Source organism: Hyaena hyaena, unplaced genomic scaffold (assembly GCF_003009895.1).
Source record: "Hyaena hyaena isolate Hyena2069 unplaced genomic scaffold, ASM300989v1 scaffold_860, whole genome shotgun sequence".
Classification (NCBI taxonomy): domain Eukaryota; kingdom Metazoa; phylum Chordata; class Mammalia; order Carnivora; family Hyaenidae; genus Hyaena; species Hyaena hyaena.
In genome coordinates, this window is record NW_024081493.1 from 437031 (window position 1) to 455854 (window position 18824).

The window sequence follows — 18824 nt, forward strand, 5'->3', positions numbered from 1 at the left end:
GACAAATGTGAATATTTAAACTGTTCATACAATCCAGGTGATTATCTTACATCCAGCCATCTGTCCACAGTGCTCTCCATGTCTGTTTTCACCAGGATGAAATCACTACTGTGAATTTTTCTCAGCTCAGACAACAACTGTTTTCCTTTACTTGTAAAGTTATCTAATTCCTTCTGTTTATTACACATTTCGTTCTTGGCAGTTTCATGCTGTGGACAGAAATGTTTCTTTAATTAATAAAATAATTAGCGATAAGTCAGGTGTTCAAAACCATTTGCCTCTAAGCAATTTAATTCATGGTTTGACCTTATGCAGAAGCCAATGATACTAATGAATTGAATTGCTAGAATCCTAGGATATCAGTATTCCTAAAACAAAACAAGTTGAGTTTGTCAGCATGAATCTTCTACATCTATATGTACTGACAAAAATTGTATAGAGAATTCATTATAAGTGAAAATCAGATCTACTAGTCTACTAAATTAAATACATTTTTAAAAAAATTATATAGATATCTTTTTTTTTTTTTGCTTTATTTATTTTAAGAGAGAGAGTAGAGGCAGGACAGAGTCTCAGAGTGGGGATAGAGAGAGTCCCAAGCAGGCTCCACACTGTCCACAGGGTCTATTCAGGACTCGAATTCACGAACCCCAAGATCATGACCTGAGCCAAGATCAAGAGCCGGACACTTAACTTACTGAGCCACCCAGGCACCCCTAAAAGAATAGATTTTGAATTATTACCTTGGATAAAGCCCATTTAAGATCCTCCTGATCTTTTATAGTAGTTCTGGTTGCAAGCACATTGTTGGCATTTTCTAGGACTTTAGAAACAACTGACTTCAAGTTCTGATAGTCTCTCATTAAGTCAATAAGTCCACAGCATTGACCCTGGCTATAATAATTAAAGAAAAGATATCATTTATTACCCTGTGTGAAAGAGAAGGATTCCCTATGATTGGACTTGATAAGTAACTACATGAATATATTCATAGATGGATGCTGGAATCAAGAGGAAACCATATTTCTATCTACTGAGGTCGAAAGAGTGCTGGTCAAGCCAACTTAACTCTAATGTCCAAATTGTTTCAATGAATGAAGAACACACAAAGACACTAAAATAAAATATATGACCTCAATGACAAAAAAAAATATGTTCTTGACCACTAAAACCTATGTAGATACCAACTATCTTTGTTTTTCAATTTTTTCATTGTTTTATTACATCATAGTGGTGTGTTTTAAGACGAAGCAAACAAAGCAAAAGTAAACAAAATCCCCAAACCAAACAAAATAACTCTGCTTAATAAGTAAAATACATGAGGGTTTTTTCTATTTTAGTGACACAAATTTTCATTGCGTTTGATCCTCTGAAAATTGTCAAAATAAAAAGATAGTTCTGTTAATAAGCATAAAATGTCTCTGATCAGGCAATTCTACATGTAGGAATTTTTCCAAAGAAAAAGATGTACACTAAGATTTAGGTAAAATTACAATCTTTCCATCATTATTTATAATATGGGAAAAAGAAATAACTCAAATGTTAATAACTAGCTATTAATTTTTTTAGGTTTATTTATTTTTGACAGAGAGAGAGAGAAAAAGCAAGTGTGATCTAGGGAGGGTCAGAGAAAGAGGGAGACACAGAATCTAAAACAGGCTCTAGGCTCTGAGCTGTCAGCACAGAGCCCGACGTGGGGCTTGAACTCATGAACTATGAGATCATGACCTAGGCCAAAGTTGGATGCTTAACCAGCTTAGCCACCCGGGCACCCCCAAAATAGGCTATTAGTTGAATAAACTCTGATATAGTCTTATAATTGAAAACTTTGCAATCTCTACAAATCACAATTTAGGAAAATATTCAATAACATGGAATGAAATTTTACAACATGGTTAACTTTCTAAAAGCTTGCATTGATAATCAATTGTATACAATAGGAAACTTATGTACATAAAAAACTAAACACGAATGTTTATAGATGCTTTTTTGTCATTAAACTGGAAAGAACCCAAATATCAATCAACTGGTAAATGAATAAGCTGTGGTACACCTATAAAATGAAATATTATTCAGCTCTAAAAATGAATAGATGTTATTAATACACATAACAATGTACATTGTGCTAAGTAAAAGAAGGCATTTACCCAAGTGCAGTAAAAACTTAGGCATCCACACAAAATTGAAGATGAGTGTTTATCGATGCTTTATTTATAACCACCCAAACTGGAAAGAATCAATTTGTATGTGATTCTCAAAAAGATAATATTCCAGAGACATAAAACTGATCAACAGTTGCCAGGGACTATACGTGGGGGAGGGGTTGACTATAATGAGACATGGAGGGATTTTTTCAGGTGGTGGAAAGTTATGGAAGATTTGATCATTGTAATAGTTGCTTATACAGTGTGTGTGTAACCATAAACTGAACGTGTGTTAAACTCATACAGGTTAAGGGCATACACTTAACAGATGAGATTTATTATATATGTATATCATATCTTAATTACAAACAACTAAAACAAAACAGAAAAAGAAAATGAGACGGTAGGACTCTCACGGCAGCACTTTATAATTGTTGACAGCTCCTGCTGTTAAGCACTACGCCATACCTTTCATTGTTATTTCGAGCCAACTTCCTCAATCAAGTTCTGTAGGATGAGATTTTTAACTTACTAAAGAGGCACAGAATACCCAAGGTGGCAAAAGATACTCAACTCTTGGTCACACCAATGCAAATCAACAGACAACAGCCCAGCACCACAAAACAGAAAGTTGAAAACAAAGACTGAGAGGATTTTTACTTACTTTTCATGAATTAGTCTTTTGGTATCATCCCAGGTGACCTCTAAGCGGTTTATTTCCCTATCCACCTCAGATGCAAAGGCTACATCTTTCTGAGCAATTTGTTTAGCTTTGTCTTTCAACCAACATAGTTCGTGCTCATGAGAATTCAGTTCATCCTCTAGCTGATTAAAGACTCTCAATCTGTGAATTAAAAAGTTATTGGATTATTAATTTATTAAAGGTAAGCACTAATATTTCTTCTCCATAAACCACACCTACAGATATATAGAAAAAACTTTTTTACTTTTTTTAACACTTATTTACTTTTGAGAGAGAGCAAGAGAGAGACACAGTGTGAGTGGCGGAGAGGCAGAGAGGGAGACACAGAATGCGAAGCAGACTCCAGGCTCTGAGCTGTCAGCACAGAGCCCCATGCAAGGCTTGAACTCACGAACTGCTGGATTATGACCTCGAGCCGAAGTTGGACGCTTAACTGACTGAGCCACCCAGGCACCCTAGGTGTCTAGAAAGACTTTTAACACAACAATTACATTAAGGGACATCAACTGAGAATGACACTTTTAAAAATTAAATTTGCAGAATTCATACCGGACCTTAGGAAACATTTAAAGTCATTTTTGCTATTCTTCATCAACTTTCTATTAAGTTTCTTTTCTCTTTCTATTTTGCTTTCATAACTTAAGACTTGTAAGACCAGGGCTGGGCTTGTAAGCAAAGTAGGTCTTTGGTATGAAGTCCTTCTGTGCCCTGAGGTCCAATTCGTGTAAAATAACAATATTTAAGGAAACAGTTGTTTCATTGAAAATAAAAATAGCTTTATTTTTTGTCCCTCATATATTACTATTTGAGCACTTGTAAAATGTGGCCTTATAGAGGCAGCTATGGGCTCATGGATTCTTGCATTTTGGTATAGTGCTGTAGAGTCTATAAAGTGAGTGCACATGCATTATTCCATTTAGTTCTCAAAACAGAGTAGTTAAGAGCAGTCATTATCATTATCTGCACCTCACAAGAAGACAGGCTATTTGCCCAACATTGTACAGTGATGCGTAAGTATGGCTGGAGTTCAATAAATCCAGCAATTCAATGGAACATTTTCTATAATCTCTGTGTGAGTATGGTGAGTTCAGGGTTAAAGGTATTGAGTCCAACTTGGGCCTTCCTTCGAGCAATGTTAGGGCCCCCTGTCTGTCTCGCCCTACAGCACCAACCTGAGTGCTGACTCACTGGGTGAGCTCTTGTTCCCTTCCCGTACCTGCTCCTCATTTTGTCTTCACTCTGGAGGGTATTTTTCCTTCTCAAATTGTATTACTTTTTGTAAGTTTGTTGTTACACAAGTCAGCTTATTGCTCACTAGGCATGTAACCTCAAGAGCCATTATTATCTAACTGTACACCTTTGCTAAATGCTTGGCTCCAGTTAAAAGGAAGCATACCACAGTGGTCTGGGTATGATTGACATGACCCTTATCAATTATGGACACCTTGGTATGAATGCATTTCAGCTGTTTCTTTGCCCCCTGAAAAAAGTGGAAGAGAAACGAACCTGAGAACATAAGTGGGGAGAAAGGTCTATCAAGAAGGAAAAATAAGATGGGGGGGGGAGAGGGGTGACTGGGTGGCTCAGTCTAAGCGTCTGACTCCTGATTTTGGCCCAGGTCATGATCTCACAGTTCATGAGATCAAGCCCCACATCAGGCTCCATACTAACAGTGAGAAGCCAGCTTGGCTCTCTCCCTCTCTCTCTACCCCTCCCCTGCTCATGCTCTGTTTCTCTCTCTCAAAGTAAATGAACATTTTTTAAAAAAGAAGAAAAAGTAAGATTGAGATGAAGTTTACAGTATTAGAGGAAAAAGTTACTTTCAAATTTACTGTAGAAAAAATACTCCTGATCCCTTGGGTTCTCTATTAACCTCACCTGACAAGACCCCACCTTCGCTTAAACCCACTTGTCTGTCTTCTCTGTACCTCCAAGCAAATAGTTAAAAATAGTTGGTGAAAACCACTCTGCCAAGCTGGCTGGTTTCACTTGAAGTGAAGGAATATAAATCTCAAGCCTTATCAGGCTTCCAGATTTCAATTTCCTGTCTCCCAAAGAACCATTTTTTCCCATTCTCTCTCTCTGCCAGCGTCCTCTCACTCACTCTCAACTAACAAGCTCACTCCAGTCTTCTGAGGGGCGGGCAGCCACCAGGAGGAACACCCTCATATATATATTTTTTAATTTTTTAATGTTTTTATTTATTTTTGAGAGAGATAGAGACAGCATGAGCAGGGGAGGGTCAGAGAGAGAGGGAGACACAGAATCTGAAACAGGCTCCAGGCTCTGAGCTGGCTGTCAGCACAGAGCCCGACGTGGGGCTTGAACCCACGAACCATGAGACCATGACCTGAGCTGAAGCTGGACGCTGAACTGACAGAGCCACCCAGGCGCCCTGGAACACTCTCATATTTTTATCACTGAATCCTCTGCTTTCATTCCTACTACAGAAGATGAGGTCCTTCTCCTAACAGCTAAACATTGTTTAAAAACAGATAACATGGGGCACCTGGGTGGCTCAGTTAATTAAGAGTCTGGCTTTGACCCAGGTTATGATCTCACGGTTTGTGAATTCAAGCCCCACTTTGGGCTCTCTGCCATCAGCACAGAGTCCGCTTTGGATGCTCTGTCCCCCTTGGTCTCTCTGCTCCTTCCCCGCTTACTCTCTCAAAAAGAATAAATTAAAAAAAAAATTGTAAATAAGAAAATTAAAAAAGGTAATAGGATCTGTCTAGTCCATTATAAATAAGATCTTAGAGTGGCTTAAACAGAGAGAGCCCTTAAGAAAGTCCTTAAGGAAACCAAAGAAATTTTAGTAATTGCTGAGTGTCAAATTACTCATTAATTTTATTCTCAAAATATTAAAAGAAGTGGCTAAATAGGATCCTGTGAAAGTGTTGCACAAGAGTTTATTCCAGAACAAAGAAAACATAAACCAAACGACTGGCTCCGCGCTTTCTTCCCACCTCTGCTGAAGAGCTTGCCGCGTAGGTTCCTTCAGCCTCTCCTTGTCCGTCCTTTCTTCGATGTCCTCAATGCTTTTCAGCAACTCCTCTTTCTGGTCTTGGAATGCCTTTTTCAATACTGACAGGGCATCTGCTTCACTCTGCTTAGTTCCCAGAAGGCTCTGGATCCTCTCTAACTCAAAACAGAGGTGATCAGCTGTTGTTCTGCAGGAAGTCCTTTGCTCGGAACTTCCGCTTTTAAGATGGTATTGGGCTTTGGCGAGAAGGCCATCAAGACTGACGGCCGTGGATTCTAATGCTTTGGCATCTTGAATCGCACGATTTAGGTCCTTTTTTAATAAATCTGTCTGCTTCTTATTCATACTGCCAGCTGCTTCCACCGTGTGCCTCAGCTGGTGGAGAACCCCTGACAGAGAGGCATGGCTCTGTAGGAACTCAGCCAACTGGGACAGGGCCAGCTGCCGCCTTCCCACCACCTGGCTGGCCTCCTCGAACAGCTGGAAGCAGTCCTCAGCCCTGCCCTGCAGGAGGCGGAGGTCCTCGGCTCGACCCAGAGCACCCAGCTTCATTAGGTGATCCTGCAGACTCTGCAATTCTCCCTTTTTGCTCTCTACTTCCGCTTCGTGGTCCTGGAAGGGAAGAGAGCATTATGGAGGCCTCAGATACACTGTGGCTAATGACACAGATATATTCAGGATTTCTCATATCAACATACATTTTAAATGGGGGCGCCTGGGTGGCTCAGGTGGTTAAGCGTCCAACTTGTGATTTGGGCTCTGGTCATGATCTCACAGTTAGTGAGTTCGAGCCCCACCTCGGGCTCTGTGCTGACAGCATGGAGTCTGCTTGGGATTCTCTCTTTCTCCCCTCTCTCTGCCCTACCCTACTTATGCTGTCTCTCTCTCTCTTTCTCTCTCAAAATAAATAACTTTAAAAAATAATAAAAAAGATCATTTTAAATGCAATGGACAGTGTAGGATTTAAAGGTCATCTATAGTGAATCTTTTAGAAATGTTCTTAAAATTTCCCATTTTCTCCTCTATGGCTTCACATAAAACACAACTCTGATTTGGAAATAACTGGTTCCATGGAAAAGATAGAGCAAAAGGAAATTTTATATAAATACGTACATATGTGCATACTTTGGAAAATTAAAATATATATGTATGCATATAGTTTTAGTATATATAATATATAAATACTATATTATAGTATATATAATTATATTTTTATATTATTAGTCAAAAAACAAATCACAGGACCAAAACGGAGTCACTTATGGTAGGTCATGTCACCAAACTGGCCTTTCATACCTAATGTAACTGCGGTTTCAGACTCCTCTAGAAATATAGTGTTAACTTGTCAGTCAGGAATTTTCCAGTCATGAGGTAATCTGTCACCTGGGCCCTCTCCTTCCCCCCACTACCCAAGGAAGAGGAGGTAATCTACAAGATAAGACCCCCAGCTCAACCCCTAAGGGAAAGTGACCTTGCCTGAAAGGATCTTTTCTTTTGCTAATAACTTCCTTGTCCCACTCTCCTTCCTAGGAAAACCTTCCATTTTGTACAACCCTTTATACACACACACACACACACACACACACACACACACACACTAAAGCTAATTCTAACAGAGCTTGTAGGAAAGGATCAGAGGAGTAGATTAGCCTCTTGTGGGTGAAGCAGATGAAAACACACAGATTTTAGCTCCCTTCTTTATAGAAATGAATATGAACTCAATGAGACTGTTGTATAGGAAATTTGACTTGCTCACAATAAATCATGTTTGAAATCTCTTAAAGCATTGCTAACAATCTCAGCAAGGTTCCCATTAAAGAGAAATGATCACCTATCTTAATCTTGACCACAGTGGCCTTAACATTCTCCTCAGCTTGACTATTAAACTTTAGAAAGCTTCTTTGACCTTTACTTTGGAGAATTTACAAATTCATTCTCTGCCCTTTTGAGATACAAATCTTTTTAAAAGCTTCCGTACAGTTATATCCCCAGAATATATTTCTCAGGAACATGGGGAACATCCTTTCCAAACCACACATTGAGCTAATAAATGCTTGATGGTTTTATCCTAAGGGAACCCTGGTTGACCTGACTGATTTATGAGCTTGTTTGGTAGAAGTGGAGTGACCACAGATAAGCAAAGACTAGATTAAGCTGGGAAGAATCCTTGCAGTTGCGCAGAAACAATCAAAAGTAAAATAGAGTAACCTCTATGAGGACATACCTCCCAGCTGGCCATGCTAACACTGCCATTTAATGAACATGTGTCCCATGAAAAGACACAATTCCTGTATGCATGGCTCAGAGAGAATACCTCCCTTTTCCCATATCTCCATCTTAACTCCTTATCCTTCAACGCACCCAACCCCAACCCTCTGGGGAGACAGATGTGAGCCAGCCTCTTATCTCCATGCTTGGCCATAAATCTTTCCCTCTGGAAAAGCCCAGTGCTATGCTATTTGGTTTTCTGTTGCACAAGGACAAAGGAACTCTTTTCAGCTGGGTAACACTTATGAAATATCATCATGAAGGAAGATAGTACCCCCACTTCCTTGTCTCTTTATAGGGTAGGAGCCTAACTTCAAGGCGCATCTTGCTCCAAGTCTTAAAAGTACTTGAGGTCATAACGATATGAGCAAGTAAGTACTATTCCTTTGGGGAAATCCAATTAGCAAAGCTGACACAAAGTGAGTGCTCAATAAATATTAAATGTTTTATCATTAAATGTTGTTATAAGTTTATTATGTAGCTTATCTCCGACTACCGCAATACTTGATCAATATCTGATTGTTTTAACGTTATTTTTATTCCAGGATCGATATTATACATAATTTATAAATAAGGAAAATAAATCAAGAATTTTAAATAACTTTCAAGCTAAACAGTTATTCAGGAAAAACTGTGTGATTAAAGCTTTGGAATTCAGTATTAGTATGATAGGGAAAGGTAAGGTAAAATAGGCAGAGAGAAAGGTTAGGACCTGAGATCCCTGGATGGTGAGAAACACGTATTTTGGGACACTGCTGGGAGTGTCTGACCACAGCAAACTCTCTGGGGCCAAAGGTTCCTCTTAAAATGTAACAGACCCCATCTATTCCCCCTCAGGTTCCTTTAGGAATTTGACAAAAGACCTGACCAAAAATAAGTAGTAGATCATAAAATGTGTGACCCACAAGTAACAGTACAGCCACAGACCACTGCTCATCCAATGGAAAGGAGCCGATCAGGAATGGACAGCCCAGCACGTAGTTATCTAGCCTGTAAGGGTAGGACCTGAGAAGGAATGAGGGGGAAGGGAAAGGAGGAGGGGCCCCCACCAGACCCTTATAAACCAAAGACACTCGCCTATAGTCCCAGCCATTCACTTTCAAACGCCCCCTCTCTGCAAAGAGAGTTTTCATACTACTTTGACTTTCTGATCTTAAACTCTAATAAACTTGTGTCCGCTGCTCATTTTATTCCATGTCCACCTCTTCCTTCTTCAACGCGGCGAGACAAGGTGCCCCGGGTATTAGGGTAAAAGATCCCGCAACACTGGTTGTCAGCATTGGAACAAAACAAACTAGGAGGTTTAAAAAATGAACATTCTCACCACTTTGCCCTAGAAATCATTTGCTCCATTTTGAAGAAATAGTGTCTTAACTTGATGGCCTATTTTATCTGAAGTGGTTTTATCTGCTTCACTTAACTGCATAACACATTGCCTGCACCCATATGCTCAATTATTTTAAAAACTGCATATGAATGCAGGGTTAAATTGCTGCCCAATGGTTGATATTTAAAAAGATATTTCTGTTCTTTATAATTCAAGGGCTCTCTTTCATGAACAAATTCTTTGATCTTAAAAGAATGCACTTTACCTTGTGCCTAGTAAATGCCACCTGATGGTCTGTTATGCTTATCTCCGAAGTAGTTTGTAATTCACTGAGAAACAGCTTAATCCAGACAGAAAAGGAAAGCAGCAGTTCATCAAATTGCTGGTGTTCAGAGACCACAGACTGAAGAAAAGTAATCCTAGGTAGAGAAAGGTGTTAAAAGTTAAAATGTCCCACGAATAAACAGAAAAAGGCAATGATGTACCTTTGCAATAAGCTGAAACGAGGGCAAAAGTGATGTTGTCATACTTGGACAAATCAATTCTTGATGTTTTCCACTTCTCAAAACCCTATATACTCAGTTGTCTGCATCTCGGTTAATGTTATCACCATCCCTGAGGTGGTCCTATGAGCCATTTTATAGCCTCCAGCTCTTTACCATCACATCTGATCTGTGCTTACCTCCCCACCCCCCACCTCCCACCACAGTACATTCTGTGTTCTCCTCTCCATTTCCACAACCCTACCTGGGTCTAAATTGCTTCATCAATTCGCTGGCCTCCTAAATGGGCTCCTTCGTGCCACCACTGTATCCCTACAATTCACTCTCTAAATAACGGCCAGGACTGGTGTTAACGTAACCACTCACTGTCTGCCAAGCTTAGACATGGAGGCAATTTCCTGTTGCACAGAGGAAGGTGAACTCCAAAACCAAGATTGTGGTCTGTGAGGGACCCCACATAATCAACTTCTCTGACCTCATCTGATGCAGCAGTGCTCCACACTGCCACTGCCTCGGTTGAGAAGTACCATGTGAGACAACATTTTAATTACCATTTTTCTCCTGTACACAAACAGCCTGGGCAAAAAGAATACAAACACGAGCAACCCTTCCCTCTTCAATATATTTCAACCAGTTTGATCACTTGCCCTAATTGTAAGACTAAAATTTTGGACAGCGGTTCCTCAGAAATGCTAATTTGTGAGTACTTTGAGGCTTGTTCCCTTCTTTCTTTTTAAATTTTAATTTCAGGTGCACCTGGGTGGCTCAGCCCATTTAAGCACCTGACTCTTGATTTTGGCTCAGGTCATGATCTCATGGTCATGAGTTCGAGCCCTGCACTGGGGTCTGCACTCTCAGTGCTTTGGTTCTTCTGTCTCCCTCTCAATCTGCCCCTCCTCACTCTCACTCTAACCTTCCCTCTTGCACTTTCTCTCTCTCAAAAATAATTAATAAAATATTTAAATAAATGAATAAACTAAAATTTTTATTCCAGTATAGTTAACATAGGTGTTAGTTTCAGGTATGCAATATAGTGATTCCACAACTCTATACATTATCCAGTGCTCAACAAAATAAGTGCAGTCTTAATCCTCTTCATCTATTTCACCCATCCCCCCACACCCCTCCCCTCTGGTGACCATCAGTTTATTCTCTATAATTCAGAATCTGTTTCTTGCTTTGTCTCTTTTTTTTCTTTGCTCATTTGTGTTGTTTCTTAAATTCCTCAGAGGAGTGGAGTCATATGGTATTTGTCTCTCTCTGACTGACTTATTTTGCTTAGTATAATATCCTCTAGATCCATTCATGTTGTTGCAAATGGCAAGATTTCATTTTTGTGGCAGAAAAATATGCCATTGTGTACATACCACTTCTTCTTTATCTATTCATCTATCAGTGAACATTTGGGCTGCTTCCATAATTAGGCAATTGTAAATAATGCTACTATATACATACGAGTGAATGTATCTTTTCAAATGTGTTTTTGCATTTTTTGGGTAAATACTCAATAGTGGAATTACTAGATCATATCGTAATTCCATTTTTAATTTTTTTGAGGAAACTCCATGCTGTTTTCCACAGTGGCTGCACCAGTTTGCATTCCCATAAATAGTCCATGAGGGTTCCTTTTTCTCCACATCCTCACCAACACTTGTTATTTCTTGTGTTTTGAATTTTAGCCATTCTGACAGATGTCCTGTATTAGTCTCATTGTGGTTTTAGTTTGCATTTTCCTGATGATGAGTGATGTTTAGCATCTTTTTTGTGTGTGTGTCTGTTGGCCATCTCCATGTCTTCTTTGGAGAAATGTCTGTTCATGTCACCTGCCCATTTTTAATTGGATTATTTGAATTTTGGAGGTTGAATTATATAAGTTCTTTATATATTTTGTATACCAACCCTTTATTGCATATGTCGCTTGCAAATATCTTCTCCCATTCAGTAAGTTGTCTTTTAGTTTTGTTGACTGTTTCCTTTGCATTAACTCTTTTAGTTTTTAAATGATAAAGTAATTTTCCCCATCTATACTTTTCTTGACCAATATCTTGGTCAAGTAAAGCAACAAAACTCTGTTTTCTTACCTTGTATGCTCACCATTCAAAAAAAAAACTGATATAAAAAAATTTTTTAGAAAACCTAACCTTTTGCTAATTATCTGTGGCAAATCTCTCCATCTCTCATCCAGCTGCTCCAAATGTAGTTTCATCATTTTCACATCCTCTTTGGAGGCCACTGAGAACAGTGATTCCTTCAATTGCAAAAGGTTGCTGTAGATTGAGGCCTGGGCTACAACTTCGTTCTGCAGCGCCTGAAAGAACCAGAACACACTGCAGATCTCATCCCTGCATGACTGACTAAGAAGGACCATGTGATACAGGTGGTGGTTATCCAAAGGCTTTCATTCTTGCAAAACAGAGGTCATTGGGACCAGGCCTAAACAGAGTCTTTATTACCCAATTTAGAATGAATCTGCTTAACCTTTAATGGAACATTAAAAATGCTCCTGAAACCTGAATTTGTTTTCCAAAGTCTGAGTTCTTTTACGTTAGCCAACTTTAGAAGCCAAAGAATTTCTTTCAAGAGGAAGAAATGGAGGTGGTGAAGAGAATCAAAAGAAAAGCTATTGTTAAAGAAAAACGACGCATTTCTAACAATAATAGAGACGTAATTTTGGGTACCAGGAACATGGTTTCTCTCTTTATTTAGAGACTACATTAGGCCAGCTGGGAAGCTTTAGGGCTCTTCATTTTGTTTCTGTGCCACAGGCTGACGTATTTTTAACCAGGCAATGAATCTCGGAGGTGCTACGAGCGGTGCATAAAAATTGTGGTTTGCATCTAATACGAGATGAAAGAAAAGCACTCATAACGTGGAGCTGAATGGGATTATAATGTAGCGTGGCACATAGCAGATGCTTGTCACCATGCTTTTTCCCCCTCCTGAATGAGGCCAATGTGTGTGATACAAGCAAACACGCTAAAGTTTTCAGAGGACAGAGGACACAACCTGTGGATGACAGGAAAGATCATAAAGCAGAACTGGGACTCAGGCTGTGCAGGACAAAACACACACAGCCAGAATGCGTGGATGTACAAGGAATGTACAGTGTGGGGTAGCTTGGCAGATACTGTGCCTTCAGCCGCCTCCTGGTCCCCTAACCCGTATAGCGCTTACATTCTGTGTAGAGATGTGTAGGAATAATTCTATTTGGCCACATATCTTTGTGTCATTTTTAAGAAAAAGAGCTGTGACTTCCTTTCTTTGCACCTTTATAAAAAGATAAGAACTTTTTTTTTTTTTTTTCAGTGTGAACTGAGGACTGCTGTCTATCCTCAGGGCAGGAAACGGTCACTGGGACTGACTTCTTCTGAGGAGCAACTTTCTAGGCCATTAATGAAGAAGAGCAGTGCACAAGAAACCCGAAAGGCAGCAGAGCCAAGACTGTGGGAAACCCTCCAAGTCAAGGAGAAAAACTGTGCGTGAACTTGCCTGTATCGACTGAAGTTCACTCTCTACCTTGACTCTGTCTGCAGTAATGTCTGTTTCTGGAGAACTCGCTATTGCTTCACACCGCTCTAACCAGGTTAAAAAGGTTGACAATTCTTTCTCCAGCCTAAAGAAAGCAGAGATGAGAAACGAATTTATCCAAGGTTATCCTTTCAGAAAAACGAAACCTTTCCAAAGTTGCAGGCTCCAACAGTAACCATTACAAATAATAGAATGTTGCTTATGTTATTCCTGGACATAAACGTAAAAACACAAAACAAAACCCATTCCCTTCACGTTCGTATATGTATTTGTACACGTTTTGTATCTGTGTGATATGAAAGGCACACATACATCTTCTCCACTCCCTTGGTCTAACAAAGGCCAAGATCTTCCCATATTAAACACATGAGTTGATGTGTTTTACAACTGGGATGACTGTTTCCCAACAGCTGGTCCAGAATGTTCCATGCTGCCAACTCAGGAGGCAAGGATGCTCACCTCTGCCAGTGGGCCAGCAGGTTCTCCAGGGCGGCCTGCCGCTCCTTGGCCCGTCGCCGCGTCTCCTCGTACCTCTGCTGCAGGGCCGCTGCCTCCTGACCCGCGGAGGCGACTCTGGGAGCCACCTTCTGTGCGCTGGCCGAGGCTGCAGTCACTGCACTGCTCAGCGCCTCCAGGGCCTGGCAGAGATCCTAACATTAGGCAAGAGGAGAGCAAAGGAAGCACACCATCAAGAAATGAGGCTCACATGTTTCTCTGAGACCCATCACCACCCCAAATTCTGCCTAAGTCATGATAACTAGCAGTGGTACTAAAAAATGTCTCTGTCCATGATCTTCAGCAAAACATAGTCAGTGAGGAGCATTGCTTCATGCATGGGGAAAATGTAAAGGCTTTTCCACAAATAAGAATTTACTGCTGTAGATCTGAATAATTTCAACTTTCCCTTAACAATTCAGATAATTTGTGAAAATTATTATTCATTTTATGGCAAATACGTATTTTAAAAAACCATCTATTTAGTTTGTAAGAACAATATGTAACATGCAATAATCTATCGAAAACATATGGCAAGTAGTATTCCATTGTCTCCGTGTACGGCATCTTCTTTATCCACTCATCAGTTGATGGACATTGGGCTCTTTCCATAATTTGGCTATTGTTGATAGCTGCTACTTAGTGATGAAAAAGAATGAAATCTTGCCATTTGCAACAATGTGGATAGAATTGGAGGGTATTATGCTAAGCAAAATAAGTCAGTAAGAGAAAGACAAATATCACATGATTTCACTCATGTAGAATTTGAGAAACTCAACAGATGAACATAGGGGAAGGGAAGGAAAAATAAGGTAAAAACAGAGAGGGACACAAACCGTAAGAGACTCCTAAATACAGAGAACAAGCTGACAGTTGCTGAAAGTGGGGATGGATGGGGGGTGGGTTAAATGGATGATGGGCATTAAGGAGGGCACTTTTGGGGATGAGCACTGGGTGTCATATGTAAGTGATGAATCACTGGGTTCTACTCCGGGGGCCAAGCCTACACTGTATGTTAACTAACTTGAATATAAAAGAAAAATATATATATGGTGAGCGATATAGCTGGCATATCTGCTAACAGGAATCAGTGAGAATAATAACGGTGCCTCAGATGTGGCGGGTACTATTTTAAGTACATTTCATATTTTAACACATTTAATCTTCATAAGAATCTTAAGAGTTATATTCTTTCAATATTCTCATTTTACAGATCATACAATCACGATAGAGAAAAAAATTATCTGCTTTAAGAAATCCAAATGCTAGAAAAAATAGAACATTATCATCTCTGGGACTCAATTATTGACTTAGTTAACTATTTAAAAAAAATTTTTAACCTTTTTTTTTTTGAAAGATGGAGAAAGACAGAGAGTGAGTGAGGGGAGGGGCATGGAGAGTGGGAGTCACAGACTCCTAAGCAGGCTCCAGACTCTGAGCTGTCAGTACAGGGCTTGACATGGGGCTCAAACTCAAGAACCACAACATCATGAACTGAGCTGAAGTGGGATCCTTAACCGACTGAGCCACCCAGGTGCCCCTGACTTAGTTAACTATTAAAATAATTCCATGAAATTAGGAATTAGGAAATCAAAAAGTTACCTAAGTAGCACAAAAATGCACTTTTTAAAAATATTTTTTAAGTTTATTTATTTTGAGAGACTGAGAGAGCAAGAGTGGGGGAGGGGCAGAGAGAGAGAGAGGGAGAGAGAGAATTCCAAGCAGGCTCCTTACTGTCAGCACAGAGTCTGATGTGGGGCTTGAACTCAAAAACCATGAGATTATGATCTGAGCTGAAACCCAGAGCCGGCAGCTTAATCGACTGAGCCTCCCAGGTGCCCTAAAAAATGCATTCTTATTTTAAGTATCCAAATGATATAAATTCCACTTCCCTTTCCAGGTGTTCCTTTGTCAACTGTTTGCTTTCTATCACTGTAGCCCCTGCCCTAGGCACATTATATGTGTGTGTCCATGAAGATATATTAAAGGCAACATATTATTTTTTATTAATTAATACATTTTTAAAAAATGTTTTATTTATTTTTGAGAGAGAGATAGAGACAGCGTGAGCAGGGGACAGTCAGAGAGAAAGGGAGACACAGAATCTGAAACAGGCTCCAGGCTCTGAGCTAGCTGTCAGCACAGAGCCCGACGCGGGGCTCGAACCCACAAACCATGAGATCATGACCTGAGCCGAAGTCGGACGCTTAACCAACTGAGCCACCCAGGCACCCCAATACATTTCTTTTTAGCTTTTTTTTTCTGTGCCTAATTCTCCCCTTTTGCTCCTTCGTCTAAATTACACCCATGGCATCTGTCTGTTTCTTTGCAGAACACCTCTCTGGCGTTACCAGTTCAGATACCAGATCAAAAAAGCTAGTCATCAGTGAAAGGTTAGTGAGAACATACTCTTTGCACATCTGGGTGTAGTGAGTTAAAACTTAAAATCTGCTATGCACAATGCAGTTTTTTATGCACATTTAATTTTTTATAATGCTGACAAGAAATAACAGAATTCACTAAAGCTAGAATCAGAAAGTTACATGTTCTAATTATGAGAAATATATTGTAAATGAATCTTCCTCTCATATACATTTTTAATAAAGACTCACATACTTCTATTTCTTGTGTTATGTACAGTGAGTATGTTTGATACTTATCGTTCCTCAAGTAACATACAAATCCTTTCAATTTTAACTGTCATCAAAATATTTACTATGTTTTCAAGCACGAATTACCAGATTCCTCTTACCATATGTTCTTGGAGAATTTTGTATGTTTCTGTGGCTGAAGAACATATTTTAATTGGATCAGCAAGTTTGTCTTCAAATTCAGACACAGACTTCTGGATCTAAAACATTAGTGAAATACAAGAATAATGGTGGGAAAAATGTATGTCAAGGCAGAAAAAGTTATTGAGGAAGCAGCATGCCTATATTTTTGGATAACTTTCAAAATAATGATAATATATATAACTATATATTTTTTTAATCTAAAATTGATGTGTCCCACTGTTCAAAAGGAATAGATAAGCCTTAATGCCTATCTGGACACAATGCAGAATGGTATTTTTATATTACCTCAACAAAGGTACCACACGAATATTTAAAAACTTGGTGATCATTGACAACTTGGTAAATGATTGGCAAATTGTGCCTTCTCACTCTTTCTGGACTGTGTATTACATTTCATTATCGATGCAATAGGGAAGAGTAACTTTGGCATGTACGGACCCATTCTTACCTTTCTAAGAGTCTCTTCAAACTTTTGCTGTTGAGATAAATGTCCCAGGATTGTACCTTCCAAACACTGCGCGTGCTCTCGGAGTTCTTCCCAGTACCTTCTTATTTGCGTCAACTTGGCTTTGATGCGAGCAGATTCTCCAGTGGTGACAAACTGAGCGAAAGACTGAGCTGCTTCCTCTAGCTCTGTAATGCAGCCGATCTTGCTTTCTATTTCCTGAATCGTGACCTAATATTTAAAACAAGAAAAATGACAATGTAGGCTGAGCAAACTTGTCTTCCTGAAATAATAGATTATCTGCTCAGAGTGAAAATTAGGAGAGATTTTCTTAGCTGACATTTCAACATACTTGGGCTATTAGAGAGCAACTATGAACAAACATCATGTTTCCGGACCTTATTTGGGGAGAAGAGAGGTGCAGACCATGTCTGAAAAATACTAACTGATGGTGGTCGTGCTCACTGCATAGAGAATAAAGGGAAATAGCTACTCCTGTTGCAGTGAAGTGGGCAGGGAGATGTCCCTGTATTTCATATTGTTTCTATTTTTGTAGTTCATGTCTTACTGAACTAGAAGTATCTCTAAAGGTAGAGAGAATTCCCTGCATATCCTGTGAGTTTTGCCTTGTAACCAGCGGATCTGGGATGCAGTGTGGTCCAGTACCTCATAGAAATGCTAGTATTGATGTTCGTTCAATTTCCCTCTAACTTGGTTGAGTATTTCCTATCTTCCCAAGCTAAAAGCTTTTCTGATTCTGCTCTTACCTAAAGCCAGCCTTTTCAAATTTATCATCTAGTCTTTATGCCAGTGGTTTCAGAATTTGGAATATATTAGGATCACCTGGGCCCCCATCCACAGGGACTCAGACTCAGCAGGTCTAAGGCGAGGCCAAGACTTTGCATTTCTAACAAATACAGGGGCGCTGCTCCTCCTACTCATGAAGGCTCCACTGCTTTATCATTAGCTGTGGCCTCTACGGTGAGGAACCAATAGGTGGTAATTCCCATTTGGAGCAGGATGATTCTTTATGTATTAGCTAACACATGGAAAGCACTGATGGTCCCTAGGATATGTGGGGGGTAGGGGGGAAGGAGATATGTCTATCATATACATAGAGGCTAATTTATGCAGAAGAGAATGAACATGATTTCTCTGAGAAAAAGCCAAATCTTCCAATCAAATAAAGGCAAATATTCAGACAAGTCTCAGTTTCAAGTAAGTTAAATGGAGAATACAGTGCCCCTAGAAAAAATAAATGTGTGACTTACGTCTACATGAGAAAACATAGTCAGAAATAACTTGTCTGGCTGAGACCATCAGAAATAATTTACATCAGATTAAGTGCCAGGTGCTTATCGCTTGTTTATTTTTATTTTTCATATGCAGGACTACAGTGCTATATCTCATAGAGACTTGTGATTCGAACATGAATACAACCTTTCTTTGTTTTGCGGTTCTTCAAGGTGGTACGTTTTAGAAAAATTACTCAGAAGTTCAACAAATATGTATTTGGTGCCTCCTATGGGCCAAAAAGGGTTTTAGGTGCCTCCATGAAGCAATCTTAAGACCAAAGTTCTTAGATTTTAGAATAACACATATCACCAACAAATTCCTAAATGCCAACTATGTA

At 39.5% G+C, this 18824-nt stretch overlaps 1 protein-coding gene across 1 annotated transcript in view; it reads right to left on the bottom strand.

Moving 5' to 3' along the window:
• The window catches only part of SYNE1 (spectrin repeat containing nuclear envelope protein 1), a 461288-nt gene that overhangs the window by 262405 nt on the left and 180059 nt on the right, over positions 1-18824 (bottom strand). The window contains 10 exon segments of the mRNA XM_039220107.1: positions 51-209; positions 744-894; positions 2809-2988; positions 5814-6442; positions 9691-9844; positions 12070-12236; positions 13418-13541; positions 13916-14106; positions 16704-16802; positions 17195-17422. Coding sequence (XP_039076038.1) covers positions 51-209; positions 744-894; positions 2809-2988; positions 5814-6442; positions 9691-9844; positions 12070-12236; positions 13418-13541; positions 13916-14106; positions 16704-16802; positions 17195-17422 — 2082 coding nt within the window.